Below are 20,070 nucleotides of genomic sequence, written 5' to 3'. Positions count from 1 at the left end.
CTCCTCCCCGCCTCTGCTCCTCCCCTCCTCCTGTCTCCCCTGCCTCTCCCCCCTACCCCTCTCTCCCCTTGCCTCTCCCCCCTGCCTCTCCCCCTCTCCTCCCCCTGCCTCTCCCCCGCCTCTCCCGTCCCCCTCAGATATCCCCCATCTCTCCCCGTCCCCCTCAGATATCCCCCATCTCTCCCCGTCCCCCTCAGATATCCCCCATCTCTCCCCGTCCCCCTCAGATATCCCCCATCTCTCCCCGTCCCCCTCAGATATCCCCCATCTCTCCCCGTCCCCCTCAGATATCCCCCATCTCTCCCCGTCCCCCTCAGATATCCCCCATCTCTCCCCGTCCCCCTCAGATATCCCCCATCTCTCCCCGTCCCCCTCAGATATCCCCCATCTCTCCCCGTCCCCCTCAGATATCCCCCATCTCTCCCTGTCCCCCTCAGATATCCCCCATCTCTCCCTGTCCCCTTCAGATATCCCCCATCTCTCTCCGTCCCGGCAGAGTAATCTTTTTATTACACCCATCACACCCTGCCACCCTTGTCCTCTCTTTCATATTGTAGTCAAAGCGTGGTAGGAGCAGGACACTGGGGTCTCTGGGATCTCCACCTGGTGACCTCTCCTCCTCTACCGCCATGATGCTCTCTACCAAACACATGATGGCCGCATCGATGTTGGTGTTGTCCTGCGAGGGGGGAGAGAGAGAGAATTCAATGTTGATAAACTCCCATATCTATTGGGTGAAATACCACAGAATGCCATCACAGCAGAAATGTTTGTGACCTGTTGTCACAAGAAAAGGGCAACCAGTGAAGAACAAACACCATTGTAAATAAAGTACAAAATCCCCTTTTGTACTTAAACTATTTGCAAATCGCTGCAACACTATATATATATAGACATTATTTGACATTTGAAATGTCTTTATTCTTCTGGAACTTTCGGTGTGTGTAATAGATAGAGAGACAGATGGAGAGAGAGAGAGGGAGACAGAGAGAGAGAGACAGAGAGAGACAGATGGAGAGAGAGAGAGGGAGAGAGACAGAGAGAGACAGAGAGAGAGAGGGAGAGAGAGGGAGAGAGACAGAGGAGGTTAAAATACAGTTTATAATCACAGTCCCTCACTCAGCCAGCAGTTAGTAGGTATTTACATTCTATGACTGTTCTGACTCACACACAGACACACTGTCTGCTAACATATCCTAACATAAAGCATAAATCCCCTGATATACACTCCCTCCCTATGCCGCGACCCCATGTAGTGACTTTCTACCTCTTCACTTCTGACCTCTCACCTTGGCTGAGGTCTCGTACCAGCCCACGAAGCCGTGGTCTCTGGTGAAGTTCTCCAGTTTGGGCAGTTTGGAGCAGAGACCAGTGCTCAGTTGGTCACACTTATTACCCAATAGGACGGCCGGAACTGGCCTCCCGTTACCCAGAGCAACCTGGGAGGAGAGAGGGATGAAGGAGTGGTGAGACAAAGTTGTGGAGAGAGAGAGAGAAAATGACTGATCAAGGTCTTTATAAAATGTTAAAAGGTTATTATTAGCAAATATGACAGCAGCCACTGGCTGCGAGACAGTGAGAGAAGAAACAAAGACAGATAGGAATTAAGGAGGGAAGGGTGAAATAGAAGAGTGAAGGGGGAATGTAAACAAAGCTCTATTAAATGTAAACTGAACTTGAGCCTCATCAGAATCTACTATGTCTTTCTGTTTGTTATTTCCATGCATGCGGAGCATTACAACTGGTTATAAGCATGTTATAAGCATATTATGTCCCTTGTCTTAGACCTTGGAGTCGAGGTCTCCCTTCCACTTGAAAACAGCCTGGAAAGTGCAGGCCCGTGTCATGTCAAACACCACCAGGTATAATGCTTTATTACTGGTTATAAGCATGACTTGTCAGTAACCTTGGAGTCGAGGTCTCTCTTCCACTTGAGGACAGCCTGGAAGGTAGAGGCTCGGGTCATGTCAAACACCACCAACGCACCCAGAGCCTCACGGTAGTACACCCTCGTCATGTTGCCATAGCGCTCCTGGCCTGGGGACACAACAACAACAACAACGATATACCTACAACAATCTTTTTCAATAAAATGATGTAAGCAACTAAGTGTGTGTGTGTGTGTGTGTGTGTGTGTGTGTGTGTGTGTGTGTGTGTGTGTGTGTATATAAGTGAGTTTTGTAGTGTGTAAATGTAATTTCTCCTGGATGTTAACCTCACTCACATGATACTAATATACCGGGGAAAACCAGCTGATAGACGGACACACACACACACACACACACACACACACACACACACACACACACACACACACACACACACACACACACACACACACACACACACACACACACACACACACAGGTCTGAAAAGACCGTAAGAAACCTGGGGTAAATTAATTTCACCTCTGACCATAACATTTAGATAAGAGAGAGCCTGTTCTGTCTGTCTAACAACAACACATTCCGTTCAGGATGTGTAATGAAAAACACTATATATACAAAAGTATGTGGTCACCCCTTCAAATTAGTGGATTCGGCTATTTCAGCCACACCCGTTGCTGAATCTCCATAGACAAACTTTGGAGGTAGAATGGCCTTCCTGAAGAGCTCAGTGACTTTCAACGTGGCACCGTCATAGGATGCCAACTTTCCAACAAGTCAGTTCGTCAAATTTCTGCCCTCCTGGAGCTTCCCCGGTCAAATGTAAGTGCTGTTTTTGTGAAGTGGAAACGTCTAGGAGCAACAGTGGCTCAGCCACGAAGTGGTAGGCCACACAAGCTCACAGAACAGCACCGCCGAGTGCTGAAACACGTAGTGCGTAAAAAGAATCTGTCCTCGGTTGCAACACTCACTACCGAGTCCCAAACTGCCTCAGGAAGCAACGTCAGCACAAGAACTGTTCGTCCAGAGCTTCATGAAATGGGTTTCCTTGGCCGAGCAGCCGCACACAAGCCTAAGATCACCATATGCAATGCCAAGCGTCGGCTGTAGTGGTGTAAAGCTCGCCGCCATTGGACTCTGGAGCAGCGGAAACGCGTTCTCTAGAGTGATGAATCATGCTTCACCATCTGGCAGTCCAACGGACGAATCTACGTTTGGCGGATGCCAGGAGAACGCTACCTGCCCCAATGCATAGTGCCAACTGTAAAGTTTGGTGGAGGAGGAATAATGGTCTGGGGATGTTTTTCATGGTTCGGGCTAGGCCCCTTAGTTCCAATGAAGGGAAATCTTAACGCTACAGCATACAATGACATTCTAGATGATTCTGTGCTTCCAACTTTGTGGCAACAGTTTGGGGAAGGTTCTTTCCTGTTTCAGCATGACAATGCCCCCTGCGCACAAAGCAAGGTCCATACAGAAACGGTTTGTTGAGATAGGTGTGGAAGAACTTGACTGGCCTGCACAGAGCCCTGACATCAACCCAATCGAACACCTTTGGAATGAATTGGAACATAGACTGCGAGCCAGGCCTAATCCCTCCCAACATCAGTGCCCAACCTCACTCATGCTCTTGTGGCTGAATGGAAGAAGCATATGTGGCAAGTCCCCGCAGCAATGTTCCAACATCTAGTGGAAAGCCTTCCCAGAAGAGTGGAGGCTGTTATAGCAGCAAAGGGGGGACCAACTCCATATTAATGCCCATGATTTTGGAATGAGCACGTGTCCACATCCTTTTGGTTGTATAGTGTAGCGGTTGCTGCTAACCTGCATTGCTTGAATAACATCAGATTAGCAGGGCTTTTCTGTCAGGTTTTCCTACAATGTCTATCTCTGTTTACCACAGCATCTCTGTCTATCCACTGCATGCATGCATTGTGCCATTCTACAACGTCTATCTCCATTCACTAAGTCCACATATGCTTCTTCAGGAGAGATGAGTTCCCACTGAGCTTTAAACACATAGCCCTAAGGACAAACTGTTTAGGACTCCTATTGACAATGAGGCTCAGGGCAGGAGTGCCGACGTAGGATCCGTTTATGCCGACGTAGGATCCGTTTATGCCGATGTAGGATCAGTTTTATATCTTTATATAGCAGCGTTTCCCAAACTTGGTCCTCTGGACCCCAAGGGGTGCATGTTGTTGTTGTATAATTTTTTGGGCTACTTTGACCCCTTTTTCGTGATATCCAAATTGGTAGTTACAGTCTTGTCCCATTGCTGCACCTCCCGTACGGACTCGGGAGAGGTGAAGGTCGAGAGCCATGTATCCTCTGAAACACGACCCTGCCAAGCCGCACTGCTTCTTGACACACTGCTGGCTTAACCTGGTAGCACCAATGTGTCGGAAGGAACACTGTCCAATTGGCAACCATATCAGCATGCACTGCCCCCTGCCAGCCACAGGAATCGCTAGAGAGCAATGGGACAAGGAAATCCTGCTGGCCAAACCCTCCCCTAACCTGGACGACGCTGAGCCAATTGTGCGCTGCCTCAAGGGTCTCCCAGTCACGGCCGGCTGTGACACAGCCTGGGATTGAACCCGGATCTGTAGTGACGCCTCAAGCCCTGCGATGCTATGCTATACCTTAGACCGCTGCGCCACTCAGAAGGCCTGATGTTTGTTTTTTGCCCCAGCGCTACACAGCTGACTGAAATAGTCAACTAATCATCAAGCTTTGATCATTTCAATCAACTGTGTAGTGTTTGGGCAAAAAACAAAAAAGGTGCACCACTTGAGGTCCCGAGGACCAAGTTTGGGAAACGCTGGTCTATAAATTATAATAAATCGGATGATATGGACGTGGCAGGGGACCTGGGGGCTGTATGTATAAAGTGTCTCCGAGTCAGAGTGCTGATCTAGGATCAGATTCCCCCTGTCCGTATACTCTAATTCATTTTTATCTAAAAGGAAATCTTGACCCTAGATCAGCATTATTCAAAAAAAATACAGACAGACCCTGGAGTGAGAATGATCGATCATTCACTTTCCCTTTTAGATCATAATGAATACGATTATATGGACAGGTCCCAGATCAGCACACCTACTCTCAACGGAGCCGTGGCGTGAGAATGACTGATCGTCATACACACTGACAGCTGGTAGACATGGTGTGATGTCATTATCTATGGTGGAGATGATTAGGAGGAAAAGTCTAAATGATACAGCACCATAAACGGTCTGTTGACAGATGGGCTAAAGTACACACACACACACACTTTACTATACCTGAGAAGACCTTTTGTGGACCAACAATTGATTCCCATTAAAACAATCCTATTTTCCCTAATCCCTAACCATAACCTCAATTTTAAACCCTAAAATAACCTTTTTACAAGTGAGGACTGGCCAAATATCCTCACTTCTCTGAATGTTAGTTGGTTCACTACACACACACACACACACACACACACACACAAAATTACAAAGACTCAAGAATATTTAGGTGCTTGTGTGCGCGCCTTTGTCCGGAGTGCGTGCATGCCAGCGTTTTGGGCATCGTTTGCTACTGATTAGGAGCTTAACTTAATTGTGAAGACTCCTATGTGTCAAATAAAAATAGAAACGTTACAAAACTATAGGGTATTCTAGTTACACGTAATTAGCTTACCAACCGAGTGGCCGATACCATTTAACGTGGAGCATGGCCTAAGTGCGTGACATATTGTAGACTTGTGTGTCTTATAAAATAGAACACTTATAAAACCAAAAAGGTAGGCGACGTAGGGTAGGTAATTACAATAAGGTAATTCATTTAGGCTACTAACCGGCTATGTCCCATAACTGCAGACGCACCACCGTCTTGTGATCCCAATTGAGGATTTTGAGGGCGAAGTCTACTCCTATGGTGGCCCGGTAATGTTGAGAGAATATCTGATGGACATAACGCTTGATTATGGACGTCTTGCCGACACCCAAGTCACCGATGACCAGGACCTTGAGCAAGCGATCTTGCTGCATGGTTGGGTTATGGGTTGGTAGAAAACAATAAAGTCTAGTTACATCACATTGTTGTCCACATAGAAAAAATTTATGAAAAGTGACATGCAGAAAAAAATATTCCGAAAGGCAGTGTCTCTTCTTTTCAGTTGTTTTTATTCCATATGGGTCCACTTTTCGCCGCTGTCTTTTCCCGTTACCTGAAGTTGTCTGTATGACAAATAAGGCAATCCTCCACAAAATAGTATACAAATGAATTGCTAGAAAGAAAAAACAATTACATCCTGTCTCACTTATTAAAAATATGCACTCAAAAATATTCCAGAAGGTATTTTTATTTTCTCCGTTTTTCTTATACAAGTCCAATGAATCCACGCAATAAATCCACGCACGACTGTGCGTATTGGGGACTCTTCACCTGTTACCCAACTTTCATTCCATCTAGCGCAAAAAAAGGAGAACTTCTAAAAAGTGCTGTCAGCGCAAAGTCATGAACTAACTGTCAAATGAGGTCAAACAGCCTGCGGTCTGTGTGCGTGCTCAACTTTTCGAGACGTCGTTGCCGTTTCTCTGCGCGTGAAGCTTCTTCTGCCCGTCAGCTGTTTGACGACCACACCCCTTTAACCGAACAAATAAAGGCTAACTACACCACATAGTTGTCCACATATAAACATGTAATGAAAAATTACATGAAGAAAAGAATTGTCCAAGCAGTGGTTGAAAAAGTACTCAATTGTCATTACTTGAGTAAAAGTAAAGATACCTTAATAGAAAATTACTCAAGTTAATGTGAAAGTCACCCAGTAAAATACTACTTGAGTAAAAGTCTAAAAGTATTTGGTTTAAAATATATTTAAGTATCAAAAGTAAAAGTATAAATAATTTCAGATTCCTTATATAAAGCAAACTAGACGGCATAATGTTATCGTATTTTTTTTTAAATATACGGATAGCCAGGGGCATGCTCCAACACTGACTTAATTTACAAACGAAGCATGTGTTTAGTGAGTCTGCCAGATCAGAGGCAGTAGGGATGACCAGGGATGTTCTGTTTAGTGAGTCCTCCAGATCAGAGGCTGTAGGGATGACCAGGGATGTTCTGTTTAGTGAGTCCTCCAGATCAGAGGTAGTAGAGACCAGGGATGTTCTCTGTTTAGTGAGTCCTCCAGATCAGAGGCAGTAGGGATGACCAGGGATGTTCTCTTGACAAGTGTGTGAATTAGGCAATTTTCATGTCTTGCTAAGCATTCAAAATGTAACGAGTACTTTTGGGTGTCAGGAAAAATATGTATATATAAAAAGTAAAGTAAAGTACAGATACCCCAAAATACGAATTAAGTAGTACCTTCAAGTATTTTTACTTAAATACTTTACACCGCTGAGCCCAAGTTAGTGTCTATCTTTTTTCCCATTCCATATGGGTCCACTTTTCAGCAGCTCCCCTTTCCCCATTACCTGAAGTTGTCTGTATGCCAAATAAGGTAATCCGCCACATCTTCTAGCCTAAACGAGTACATGAATTGATAGAGAGAGAAAAAAAACATTCACATCCTGTCTCACTTATTACAAATATGCATTCTCAAAAATATTCCTGTTAATTTATTTTCTCACTTTTTCTATTTCCATACACGTCCAATGGATTTACGCACAACTGTCCGTATTGGTGACTCTTCTTCACCTGTTACCCAACTTCCATTCCATCTAGTGCAAAAAAGTGATGTCATCAGCTGTCGAGTCAGGTCAAGCAGCCTGTGTGTGCGCGCTCGTCTCATGTAGAAGCAGTTGCCATTCCTCTGAGCGTGAAGCGTCTTCTGCCCAGCCGTCAGCTGTTTGACGACCCTTTAACCGATAAAGTTGTCTAGGCCCACACAAGCCTGGTCGTTCAACGCCTGCTACGATAGGTTAACACAAGCTAAACGTAAGCTAAACGTTCACTGTACTGTCTGTCCATCGCTCTGACGCAACATAGCGCAGCAGGGGGAAACAAAATATACATATACCAGTGTATGTCCCGAGTGGAGCAGCGGTCTGAGGCGTCACTACAGACTCTGGTTCGATTCTAGGCTGTCCCATAGCGCGGCGCACAATTGGCCCAGCGTCGTCTGGGTTAGGCCGTCATTGTAAATAAGAATTTGTTCTTCACTGACTTGCCTAGTTAAATAAAGGTTAAATAAAATAAAGAAAAAATCGTCCCAGCGCACTGCCAATCATCGGTTGGTTGCCGACATGTCCCCCTTAACGCATAAATAGTCAATTTTACACGCAGAATTATAAACCGTTTAATCAATTGAACAAGCTCCAATACATGTTTTATATCAGCTGGTCTGTCTGGTAGGCAGTATGTTGGGAATAAACTGTTTCGTTATTAAGGATTCATGCGTTTTCACCCACCAAAACGGGTTGTCATACAACAGGTAAAATGAAATGCTATAAAAACAAAACTACAATATTCGTTTTTTTATAATGGTGTTATAACAAGAGTTGATTTATAGGCCTATGCTTATCGAGTTTTCTTCTATGCTATTTGTGTCGCTGTGGGGTTTTGTAGAGATGAGAAAAGTGGTTGTCCGCCTCTATATTGATGTTTACGGTAGTAGTGGTGCTGATGCGGGCGGGGATGAGTCAGGTTCTGTAATGCTGCTGCTAGCGCTGCCATTTCATCAACAGCAACATTCATTTCATAACATTTTGCGGCCTTCCAAAACAGGAAACGAAAAAAAGAGTAGTGAAAAGAAAACGAACCCTTCGAATGTATTCGAAACGAGTGGGGTTGTAGACAATAGTGTAGACTTCCGTCTACAAATTATAACCTTTTGTGGAGTAAAGCGTGCTGTGTATTTCTCTCTTAGACCTAGGCCGTTCGAGCACGTTGTTATCGTTATAGACCGTAATAAAGACATTACACAGAAGACCCGTCGTTGAATCTCTCCAGGGGAATTGTAAACTGTGGTTTATGTGTTGCTGTAAGACTTTTTTTCGGCGTTTGTTCTACGAAAGAGGAGACGAGCTTCTCGATACGATGGAACCTGCAGCATTGGGGGTCTGAACGCCGCAACCAATCAACGTAAGATGAAACCATTCCATGTTATCGTAGGCTATAGGCCTTTCTCGTAATTGTGACCTAAATCTCAATCAAATACATTTTAATTTCAGCATAATAATGAGAGAAATAAGAAAAGGCTTTGAATAAAGTGGATGAAGTTACACTGCTTGGTCTTGGAGGCCTATTATAAGAGTGACAGATGGGATGTTGTGGTAAAGTTCAGCATCAAATGATCGTGTAGATTCTAGCCTAATGTTCTCCATTCGATTCCCCATTAGCCTACTGACAGATCAGGTTGAATTATCCCTATAATAATAATCAAATAATCAATTATCCTGCCATAAGGAAAAATGGAGGGGCCCATTCATTGACCTTGGTAGGTCTGGAAAAAAACATTTGATTTGAATCCAAAAGCACCTTATGTGAAATATCATTTTGACATTTTAGTCACTTAGCAGACTCTCTTATCCAGAGAGTAGTGAGTGGATACATTTACATACTGGTCCCCTGTGGGAATCGAACCCACACCCCTGGCGTTGCAAGCGCCATGCTCTACCAAAGCCACAGCCACGGTATGCTCTACAATAGACATCGTTTTGTCCTCTTTAGGTGACTGTAATAGGTTACATTACGTCTGTGTCAACGCTCCAGAGATCCTAAAGCCTGTATCCGGGCTGAGTCAACAGCTAGGGAGGTGGGTGTTATGGTTATTCTCTAGGGGATCTGTGTGTCCACGGTAGACCCAGTGTTTGCATGTTAAGCGGACTGTGTAATCCGCCGGCCAAGCAGAGTGAGGTAGTGTCGGTGGGCTTTTAGTTGGCACTAGAGGCAGTGTGATGGCTGGATAACCAGGCCCGCGCATAGAATGCAATACCATAATAAATGATTGCATTGTGGGGTTTTCAAGAAGCATAGGTCTATAGAACATGGGATTATAGAATAAAATATGTTAGCTATATTACCTACTTGCCACAACTAGAATGAAATGACTTTATTTTTCTTAAGAGGGAAATTCAACAGGGCTTTTTATATTCAGCAATCAAATAAATCCTTGATAACGTAAAACATAGACTATGAAATAGGTGCCACAACCAAATCAAGTGACTTGAAAGTAGGCCAACATAGGCTAGTAAATCGAATTTCCAATAGTCACATGCTTGTAATTTAACATGTGGATATAATAGTGGATATAATAAACTGGGTGGTTTGAGCCCGGAATTCTGATTGGCTGAAGGCCATGGTATATCAGACCGTATACCACGGGTATGCCAAAACATGTATTTTTACTTCTCTAATTATGTTGGTAACCAGTTAATTATAACAATAAGGCACCTCGAGGGTTTGTGGTATATTGCCAATATACCACGGCTAAGGGCTGTATACAGGCACTCCGCGTTGCGTCGTGCAGAGGAAGCAGTCCTTAGCTATGGTATATTGGCCATATACCACACCTCCTCGGGCCTTATTGCTTAATTGTAACACCGGGGGCCCAGATAAAAACCATGGCCAAATCAAGACGAGAAGTGTAGCCTTTTTTCTCATCACCAAAGGCAGGGCCGTCTCTAGCCTTCTGGGGGCCCTAAGTCAACACTGTTGTTACGGGTTAACTGTCTGACTCTGGTTTTATTCGTGCATTCGCCTGTGTCTCTCTCCACGTGCCTGATTTACCCGACAACAGACGCTAGACAGTAGTCACCATGGAGGCGATATGGCTGTACCAGTTCCGACTCATCGTCATTGGGGACTCGACGGTGGGGAAATCGTGTTTGATCCGGCGGTTCACAGAGGGACGCTTCGCCCAGGTGAGCGACCCCACAGTCGGCGTAGATTTCTTCTCTCGCCTGGTGGAGATTGAGCCGGGGAAACGGATCAAGCTACAGATCTGGGATACCGCGGGACAGGAGCGTTTCAGGTATGGTGTGTGTGTGTGTGTGTGGGGGGGGGTCTAAGGATGGTGACAGGTATTTATAGTCGAATATTAACTGCTTTCGGTAGTGATCTATCATAGCCTACCTTTCAAATGACAACGCACTCTGGTGTGTCAATGCTGCTTCTTGTCCAACAAGACTCAGGCCTCCGAGGTCTACACTGAAGACTCAGGCCTCCGAGGTCTACACTGAAGACTCAGGCCTCCGAGGTCTACACTGAAGACTCAGGCCTCCGAGGTCTACACTGAAGACTCAGGCCTCCGAGGTCTACACTGAAGACTCAGGCCTCCGAGGTCTACACTGAAGACTCAGGCCTACGAGGTCTACACTGAAGACTCAGTCCTCCGAGGTCTACACTGAAGACTCAGTCCTCCGAGGTCTACACTGAAGACTCAGGCCTCCGAGGTCTACACTGAAGACTCAGGCCTCCGAGGTCTACACTGAAGACTCAGGCCTCCGAGGTCTACACTGAAGACTCAGGCCTCCGAGGTCTACACTGAAGACTCAGGCCTCCGAGGTCTACACTGAAGACTCAGGCCTCCGAGGTCTACACTGAAGACTCAGGCCTCCGAGGTCTACACTGAAGACTCAGGCCTCCGAGGTCTACACTGAAGTCAGCTTGTGTCATTCCACTAATGATTAGGGTTATTGACTAGTCAAAAGAGCCTTATTATGCAAAGTACAAAGGGTATATGGTTATTGGCCTATTTCAATATTTACTTTTTGGAACATCAGTGACACATTGAATATGCATACCTAAATACGCCTGATAGACATTTCTAAAACATAAAAAACAAGTATATGAGGACCCTTTTTTCATAAATAAAGATACATTTTACATTTAAAATAGGTAGCAGCCTTTGAACACACACACTTGCTTCGTCAGCGTTCCATCTGTCTCCATCATTTCCTGCTCTATATCTGTGTCTTCTGATTCATTTCAACAGTTTTTTATGAATATTTTACCAGCCTCCTATCTTCATTCTCTTTCTTGAAGTCCTCTTCTTCCACCTCCCCTTCCCTCTATCCACCCACACCTTTCCTGCCTGTCATATCCCTCCTCCCACTTCCTCTCCCCTTTCTGTCCTCCCTCCCGCCTCTCACATTTTCTCTTTCTCTCTTCTGCCAAACTTTCCCTCTCCCTCGCTACCCAATCTCTCCCCTTTTCTAACCTTTATATCGGTCTCCTAACACCGCTCTCTCCCTCACACACACTCTTCTTTTAGTTCAGAACGACACTCTATTCCACCATGTCTTTGTGATGAGTGTGATGCAACAGTAACACTTGATAAGATCTCAGATGTTTCCTCGATGATGTGGATGTTTCTATCCTCCACTGTGATCTGCCATGTCATCCAGGTTCAGCTTAGTAGCCAATAGTCCATCTATATCTCATGTTCTCTCTCATCTCAACCCTCTCTCAGGTCCATCACCAGAGCCTACTATCGTAACTCGGTGGGCGGGCTCCTGCTGTTTGACATCACAAACCGTCGCTCCTTCCAGAACGTTCATGATTGGCTAGAGGAGGCCCGGAGTCACGTCCAACCACACAGCATCGTGTTCCTATTGGTCGGACACAAGTGTGACCTGGAGCCTCAGCGTCAGGTAGCCTATCGGAATGTGTGTCTGTGTGTTTGATTGAGCATTGAAAGAAAGAAAGAATCCTCACCCTAACTAAGGACACTATAAATGACGCCTGAAACACATTTCTATGAAATCAGACAATAAAATGTAATCTTTACCTTTAAAAATCGCCAGGTGACTCGTCAGGAAGCGGAGAAACTCGCCGGCGCCTACGGGATGCGTTACGTAGAAACCTCGGCCCGCGACGCCATCAATGTGGAGCACGCCTTCACGGAGCTGACCAGGGACATCTTCCACCTGGTGAGGAGATAACCTTCTTCAACCTGAGTCAAGAATAAAAATGGAGTCACATTTTCAATGCTAACCCTCGACTATTAAAGCAGTGGGCTAGTCCCATAAACTGGTACCAAACGGTACAAACCTACGCTTGTGAAAACATGAATCTCAAAGAAACTAAATTGTAATTATTATACAATTATTAGGTTATTGCCATTTTAACAAGTAATTTCAAAATAAATACCTGATAAATACTTGGGCTGGGAATTGCCAGGGACCTCACGATACAATAGTACTACAATACTGACAAAAGTTTTACAATACTTAGGTGCCGATACATTATGTATTGTGATTCTCCTGATTCTATATGTATCGTGATTCTCCTGATTCTATATGTATCGTGATTCTCCTGATTCTTTATGTATCGTGATTCTCCTGATTCTATATGTATCGTGATTCTCCTGATTCTATATGTATCGTGATTCTCCTGATTCTTTATGTATCGTGATTCTCCTGATTCTATATGTATTGTGATTCTCCTGATTCTATATGTATTGTGATTCTATATGTATCGTGATTCTCCTGATTCTATATGTATCGTGATTCTCCTGATTCTATATGTATCGTGATTCTCCTGATTCTATATGTATCGTGATTCTCCTGATTCTATATGTATTGTGATTCTCCTGATTCTATATGTATTGTGATTCTCCTGATCCTATATGTATTGTGATTCTATATGTATTGTGATTCTCCTGATTCTATATGTATTGTGATTCTCCTGATTCTATATGTATTGTGATTCTATATGTATTGTGATTCTCCTGATTCTATATGTATCGTGATTCTCCTGATCCTATATGTATTGTGATTCTATATGTATTGTGATTCTCCTGATTCTATATGTATTGTGATTCTCCTGATTCTATATGTATTGTGATTCTATATGTATTGTGATTCTCCTGATTCTATATGTATCGTGATTCTCCTGATTCTATATGTATTGTGATTCTCCTGATTCAATATGTATCGTGATTCTCCTGATTCTATATGTATTGTGATTCTCCTGATTCTATATGTATTGTGATTCTCCTGATTCTATATGTATTGTGATTCTATATGTATCGTGATTCTCCTGATTCTATATGTATCGTGATTCTCCTGATTCTATATGTATTGTGATTCTCCTGATTCTATATGTATTGTGATTCTCCTGATTCAATATGTATTGTGATTCTCCTGATTCAATATGTATTGTGATTCTCCTGATTCTATATGTATTGTGATTCTCCTGATTCTATATGTATTGTGATTCTCCTGATTCTATATGTATTGCTGTTTGATACTGTGATTTTATTGCGATGATGATGTTCCAAACATATCTCTCACTATGTGTCTGCTGCAGAGAGACGAGAGAGAGCAGGAGGAAACAGTTTTAATCAGTCAGGGAAATAAATAGCATGTTGGCTCACTATTTAAAAAGAAGATGGAGAACAAGCTATAGGTTTTGGAGCAGGTATAGCCAACTAGTGCTAGTTAACGCTACCTACAGTAGCAATAAATAAATACTTGAAGAATAATATTGCGATATGTAACTATCGATTTTTCCCCCCCATCACTACTAATACTGGGCTGTAAAATCAAAGTGTTACCTTGGTTAATTAATCGAAAGCCTCTGCATGTGAATACGACGTCGTCCCTCTTAACCTTGATATCTTGGTCCTAGGTGAGGAGTGGTGACATCACTATCCAGGAGGGTTGGGAAGGGGTGAAGAGCGGCTTCGTCCCCAACGTGGTCCACTCCTCCGAGGAGGTCACCAAGAGCGACCGGCGGTGCCTCTGCTGATCTGGAGGGATCACTAGAGAGATCCCTGACCCAAGCCTGGTTTCACCTAGGTCCTCCTGGATCCATTTCAGCTCTAGTTTAGCAATTTCCCTCTGCTGATCTGCTACAGGATGGAGGGATCTTACCCACAACTACACTACATGATCAAAATGTGGACACATCAAATTTGTGGATTCTGCCATTTCAGCCACACCCGTTAATGACAGGTGTTTAAAAATCGAGCACACCGCCATGCAATCTCCATAGACAAACATTGGCAGTAGAATGGCCCGTACTGAAGAGCTCAGTGACTTTCAATGTGGCACCATCATAGGATGCCACCTTTCCAACAAGTCAGTTGGTCAAATTTCTGCCCTGCAAGAGCTGCCCTGGTCAACTGTAAGTGCTGTTATTGTGAAGTGGAAACATCTAGGAGCAACAGCGGCTCAGCTGCGAAGTGGTAGGCCACACAAGCTCACAGGTTGTCGAGATCGGTGTGGAAGAACTTGACTGGCCTGCACAGAGCCCTGACCTCAACCCCATCGAACACCTTTGGGATGAATTGGAATGCCGAGTGCGAGCCAGGCCTAATCGCCCAACATCAGTGCCCGACCTCACTAATGCTCTTGTGGCTGAATGGAAGCAAGTCCCTGCAGCAATGTTCCAACATCTAGTGGAAAGCCTTCCCAGAAGAGTGGAGGCTGTTACAGCAGCAAAGGGGGGGACCAACGCCATATTAATGCCCATGATTTTGGAATGAGATGTTCGACTAGCAGGTGTCCACAGACTTTTGGCCATGTAGTATAGATCCCTGGTTCCCCCCCCCCCCCCCAAATCTCCTTTCTTCCAATATGCAATCCCATAACACAATTTATACAGACAGGAAGTATCGCACACCATGGTTGGGCAAGGTTTGGCCAAAACGACATTCTATTTGACTCAGTTGAAAGGATACTAAGATGGAGGGGGCTCTCAGTCTCTCCCCCTCCCCCCTAAAGGAAACTAAATCTGCTCTCAAAAACTCTGTGGTTCTCTACCTGTTTTTCGCCCATCATCCAACTACCACTGTACAATCCTTATCCAACACCATAATGGACTTTATGGACAGGGATGTAAGGGAACGACTGTTTGACTGACAGTACAGGTGAACAAAGTGACTCCAGGGACGTATTCACTTGATATCAAACGGAGGAAAATGGACAAAACAGGAAGAGACAACTTGAACCAATAAGAAACGTGTTTTTTTTAGCAAAACATTTTTTTTTTTTTGTTATGGTGTGCACTAATGAATATGACCCAGTAAAAGGTGGACTATAATGGGATATTAGGCATCCCTGAGTACCGGTACATTACCTGTCCCCTTTGCAAGAATCCAAATCCCTGAGGAGGCTCAAACTGACAACAGAGGAGGACTATTTATTTTAGTACGTTTGAACAACGACTCATAATGACTCTGGAACTTGTCCTCCTAGTGATTCTGGAATCTAGCTGAGGAACCCATGGTAATAGTGGAGAGACAGCTAGGAGAACATACTCTAAAAACACATTACCTATAATTCCATACCTGCAGACATCTAAATTACAGTTAACTCTATAGATACAAGTATGGCAACAGACATGTGCATTTAATATCTCAAATCAGTATAGAAATAAGGACATTCATTCCAAAATTAAAATCACATTTTGTTATTGACTAAGACGATGTAACAATAACCTTTCTGGTTTGGTAACTGAAACATGAAATGGTTTGGGCACAATAGGTGGAGGGACAGAACTTGCTGCGTTGTAACAAATGGTGTCCTACATTTTATTTTCAGTTGAAGATGTTTTGTAGCCACTGTGTTCAAGGTCAATTTCTTTCTCGCCAGAAAAAAAAGGTATTCCTTCGTCTCTAGTGCTGAGATTGAAATAAGATTGTATCCATAATCTGATAAGGTTATTTGGTTTGGATTGGGGAAGCACCATTGCTTTCCTCTGAATGGGTGAGTGTATACTACTGATTCTCTAGGGAACCTTTTCATCTACTTGATTTGTGTAATAACGGCAAGGATGAACTGCTATCATCCACCTTTTCCAAAGGGTGATGCATTATCGTATGTCAATCTAAGATTTAAGGGCCAGGGGAGCTGGGGTGACTGTGTACATCTATCATGTAGGATTACCCTTGACAAGGAAGAGTGGATGGGAAACGTTCTCAATCATTAAATCTGGGACCATTTTGCAGAGTCTTGACGAGGGACTTTTCACTCCTTTACAACTTGGAACAAGAATGGACTTCTTTGGGTTACTATGTGCTTTTCCCAGTTTCGTGGACATTCTGGTTCTAGAATAGAATCTTGGACATGATGATGTTCCACCCATCGAATTAGAACAGTAGAATTCTATTCAGTGCTCTTAACTGAACAACGGTGGCTTCACCAAATCTCCACACACTTATAATCCCCTCCAATGCTTATATCGTATCAGAGTAGTCTGTCTAGACAGATGGGTTGAGGCTAGTATCAGAGTAGTCTGTCTAGACTAGTATCAGAGTAGTCTGTCTAGACTAGTATCAGAGTAGTCTGTCTAGACAGATGGGTTGAGACTAGTATCAGAGGGTTGAAGGAGTTTGGATCAGTTGCTCCTCATCATCTAATAAGACACTATGTAGGAGTAATGTCTCTAACCACAGATCTAGGATCAGATTACCAGAACCCCCAGCACTAACCTTTACCGGTAGACTAAAGAAAGACATCGGATCCTGTATCAGTTCTTAGAAGTTGCCTCTATCTACTATGTCACACACAAGCAGACGCGGGGCACGTTCAGCAACGTTTTGGAAAGTTCAGATAGAAATATGCTCTGTGGCATATAGAACAATTTTTCATCGTCAGCTCTATTCATGGAAATTCTAACTGCAGCGTTCGACAACGTCGGCTACTGAAAGTGGACAAGCAGTTTCTTAGCCTGATGAAACCAGACATAATAAAGGGAAACAAAAGAGAAGTGTTGGGAAATCAGTTGGATACCAGACTAGCTGTTGCTCATAAACAATATAACATGCAAGTAGACCATCAATGTACAGCATTACTAGGGTCGTATTCATTGGGCACCAAACGGAAGACAACAGACTGAAACAGAGAGGGAACTACCCTCTCTGTTTTGCAACGTTGTGCCCTAATGAATACGACCCAGGATGAATCTTTTCATTTTACTCAATGGTATCTTTGACTCATCTTCTCTTTATCTCCAAGCTGTACAATACCATGTAACTAGTGTTCATTCAATTCAACATCTATGGAACTTTCTGGGCCACTACTATTCTATCAAAACAACTTGAAATGTACTAAAAAAATAAATAAAAAATGTGACCGGTAAAAGAGCAGTTTTGCTTTTTGTCTTACAATGTAGCACCCCTGTGTGTGGCTAAAATAATGTACAGACCTCATAATGGGTTACTCACTACACCTCATTGCAGTGCCACAAACCAACCACTAGGTGGCAATACAAGGCAAATAGGCGTCATTGTCAACCAGCTTGTATCCGTCTGTGGGGGGGCGTCTAGTTATACCCAGACTAGAGGTGTTTTCTCTCCTCCACTGATTAGTAAGGAACTCCCCTCACCTGGTTGTCTAGGTCTTAATTAAAAAGGGGGGGAAATATGCATGGGTTGAGTTTGACACCCCCAGCATTTAGAAAGGGAAATACATAGTTCGTTGTCCAACTAAATGCATTCAACTGAAATGTGACTTCTGCATTTAACCGAACCACTCTGAATCAGAGAGGTGCGGGGGGGGGGGGGGGCTGCCTTAATCGACATCGACGTCTTCGGCGGCCGGGGAATTGTGGGTTAACTGCCTTGCTCTGGGGCAGAATGACAGATTTTTACCTTGTCAGCTCGGGGATTCGATCAGCAACCTTTGGGTTACTGGCCCAATGCTCTAACCACTAGGCTAACTGCCGACAATGGATAAATTAATAATTGCCGGGAGAAAAAAAAAAAAAAAGGGCATTGAAGGAATTATCCAAACGGCTAGATCAGGTCAAACTCTCCAAAGCTCCCTATTTCACTCATAGCAGTGAGTCCGGTGCTACTTTCCTAATCCTATTCAGCCCTTTAGGCACATAGGCTTCAGTTCAGATCACATGGGTTAACCCCTCATAGGGAATAATTCAACCTAAATACCAACATTTGTCAGACATAAAACCTCAAAAGCCTGGTTCCTCTCTAGGTTTCTTCCTAGGTTTTGGCCTTTCTAGGGAGTTTTTCCTAGCCACCGTGCTTCTACACCGGCATTGCTTACCGTTTGGGGTTTTAGGCTGGGTTTCTGTACAGCACTTTGTGACATCAGCTGATGTAAGAAGGGCTTTATAAATAAATTTGATTGAAAAGTGATGCCAAGCATCCCGAACCTTTGGGATTGAGGCCTGTAGATTTCTCCTCTTCCATAAATCACAACAGATGGTGTGGAATTGTCATTGTAAATAAGAATTTGTTCTAAACTGACCTGCCTAGTTAAATAAAGAATGAGATGTTACTATCAGATAGTTTTTGACATGTGGTTGGAGGGGGAGGGGTTGCTATCCTTTTATTACATTGATAGAGATCAGCCCCACAGTCTCAGAGTAACCACTTGATCACAGTCACCTCACGCCACTGGTAGGCAACCCTGTCGTGCTCTAGATGGCACAGTAGAATTAACTTGACAAATGGACACTGGAGTACTATTACTTTATATCTGAAGCATGGTAAGAATTAACACTGCACACAGGCACACTTCAAACCGCAAGACTGCTCATTTACATATCCCCTTGACCGTCAACCTCAGGAGTGATACTGATTGGCTGTTAAACGCAAGGGTGTTTCATTAAAGGTGTACAGTTCAGTATATTACACAACTCTGTTCCTGGAGTGATGCAGATACTGCCGGATTTTGTCCCAACTAGGCACCACACTGAGGTACTTAGCTAATTGATCAGTTCAGTGTTTAAAATCAACACGTGGTCTTCCAGGTCAGTTAAATATAAAACATGCCGTGTCTACTGATGAAACTCTGGGTTTGCACCAGTGGAGGACCATCCTCAGTGAATTTCATTTAAAAAAAAAAGTTTTACCATTTTAGTTATCATTTTTAAATAAAACTATACTAAATATAAATCACGTCACAAAATAATTAAAACACTATTTTGCAAATAAGGTCTACAGTAGCCTCAACAGTACTCTGTAGGGTAGCACCATGGTGTAGCTGGAGGACAGATGTTGTACCCAGACGGACGCTGACTTCAATACAAAACCTTGGAGCCCCATGTTTCTCACCCCTTCCATAGACTTACACAGTAATTATGACAATTTGTGGACGTCTTCTAGCCTATCAGAGCTCTTGCAGCATGTACTGACATGTTGTCCACCCAATCAAAGGATCAGATAATTATCTAGTACTGACAGCATAAGCTACAGCTATCACTGCACTGCATAAAATATGGTGAGTAGTTGACTCAGAAAGACAATAGTTGAACAGTTTTGAACAAATTAATTTCTTTCAAAATGAA

General features: G+C 43.7%; 2 protein-coding genes across 2 annotated transcripts; one reads left to right on the top strand and one right to left on the bottom strand.

Annotated features, from left to right (window-relative positions):
• Positions 1-434: 434 nt before the first annotated feature.
• LOC106578048 (ras-related protein Rab-38-like) lies at positions 435-6,462 on the bottom strand. The gene is made up of 4 exons (XM_014156612.2): positions 5,714-6,462; positions 1,907-2,037; positions 1,290-1,439; positions 435-679 (listed from the first exon to the last, which is right to left on the bottom strand). Exons 1-4 carry the CDS (start codon positions 5,904-5,906, stop codon positions 464-466), a joined length of 690 nt encoding a protein of 229 aa, XP_014012087.1. The 5' UTR covers positions 5,907-6,462; the 3' UTR covers positions 435-463.
• A 2,029-nt stretch (positions 6,463-8,491) lies between these two features.
• LOC106578049 (ras-related protein Rab-39B) lies at positions 8,492-14,898 on the top strand. Its single transcript, XM_014156613.2, has 5 exons — positions 8,492-8,949; positions 10,607-10,840; positions 12,281-12,461; positions 12,615-12,740; positions 14,443-14,898. The coding sequence occupies exons 2-5, from the start codon at positions 10,626-10,628 to the stop codon at positions 14,560-14,562; spliced, it is 642 nt and encodes a 213-aa protein (XP_014012088.1). The 5' UTR covers positions 8,492-8,949; positions 10,607-10,625; the 3' UTR covers positions 14,563-14,898.
• The last annotated feature ends 5,172 nt before the right edge of the window (positions 14,899-20,070 follow it).

Source organism: Salmo salar, chromosome ssa18 (assembly GCF_905237065.1).
Source record: "Salmo salar chromosome ssa18, Ssal_v3.1, whole genome shotgun sequence".
Classification (NCBI taxonomy): Eukaryota; Metazoa; Chordata; class Actinopteri; order Salmoniformes; family Salmonidae; genus Salmo; species Salmo salar.
This window is presented reverse-complemented; position numbering and strand designations above follow the sequence as displayed.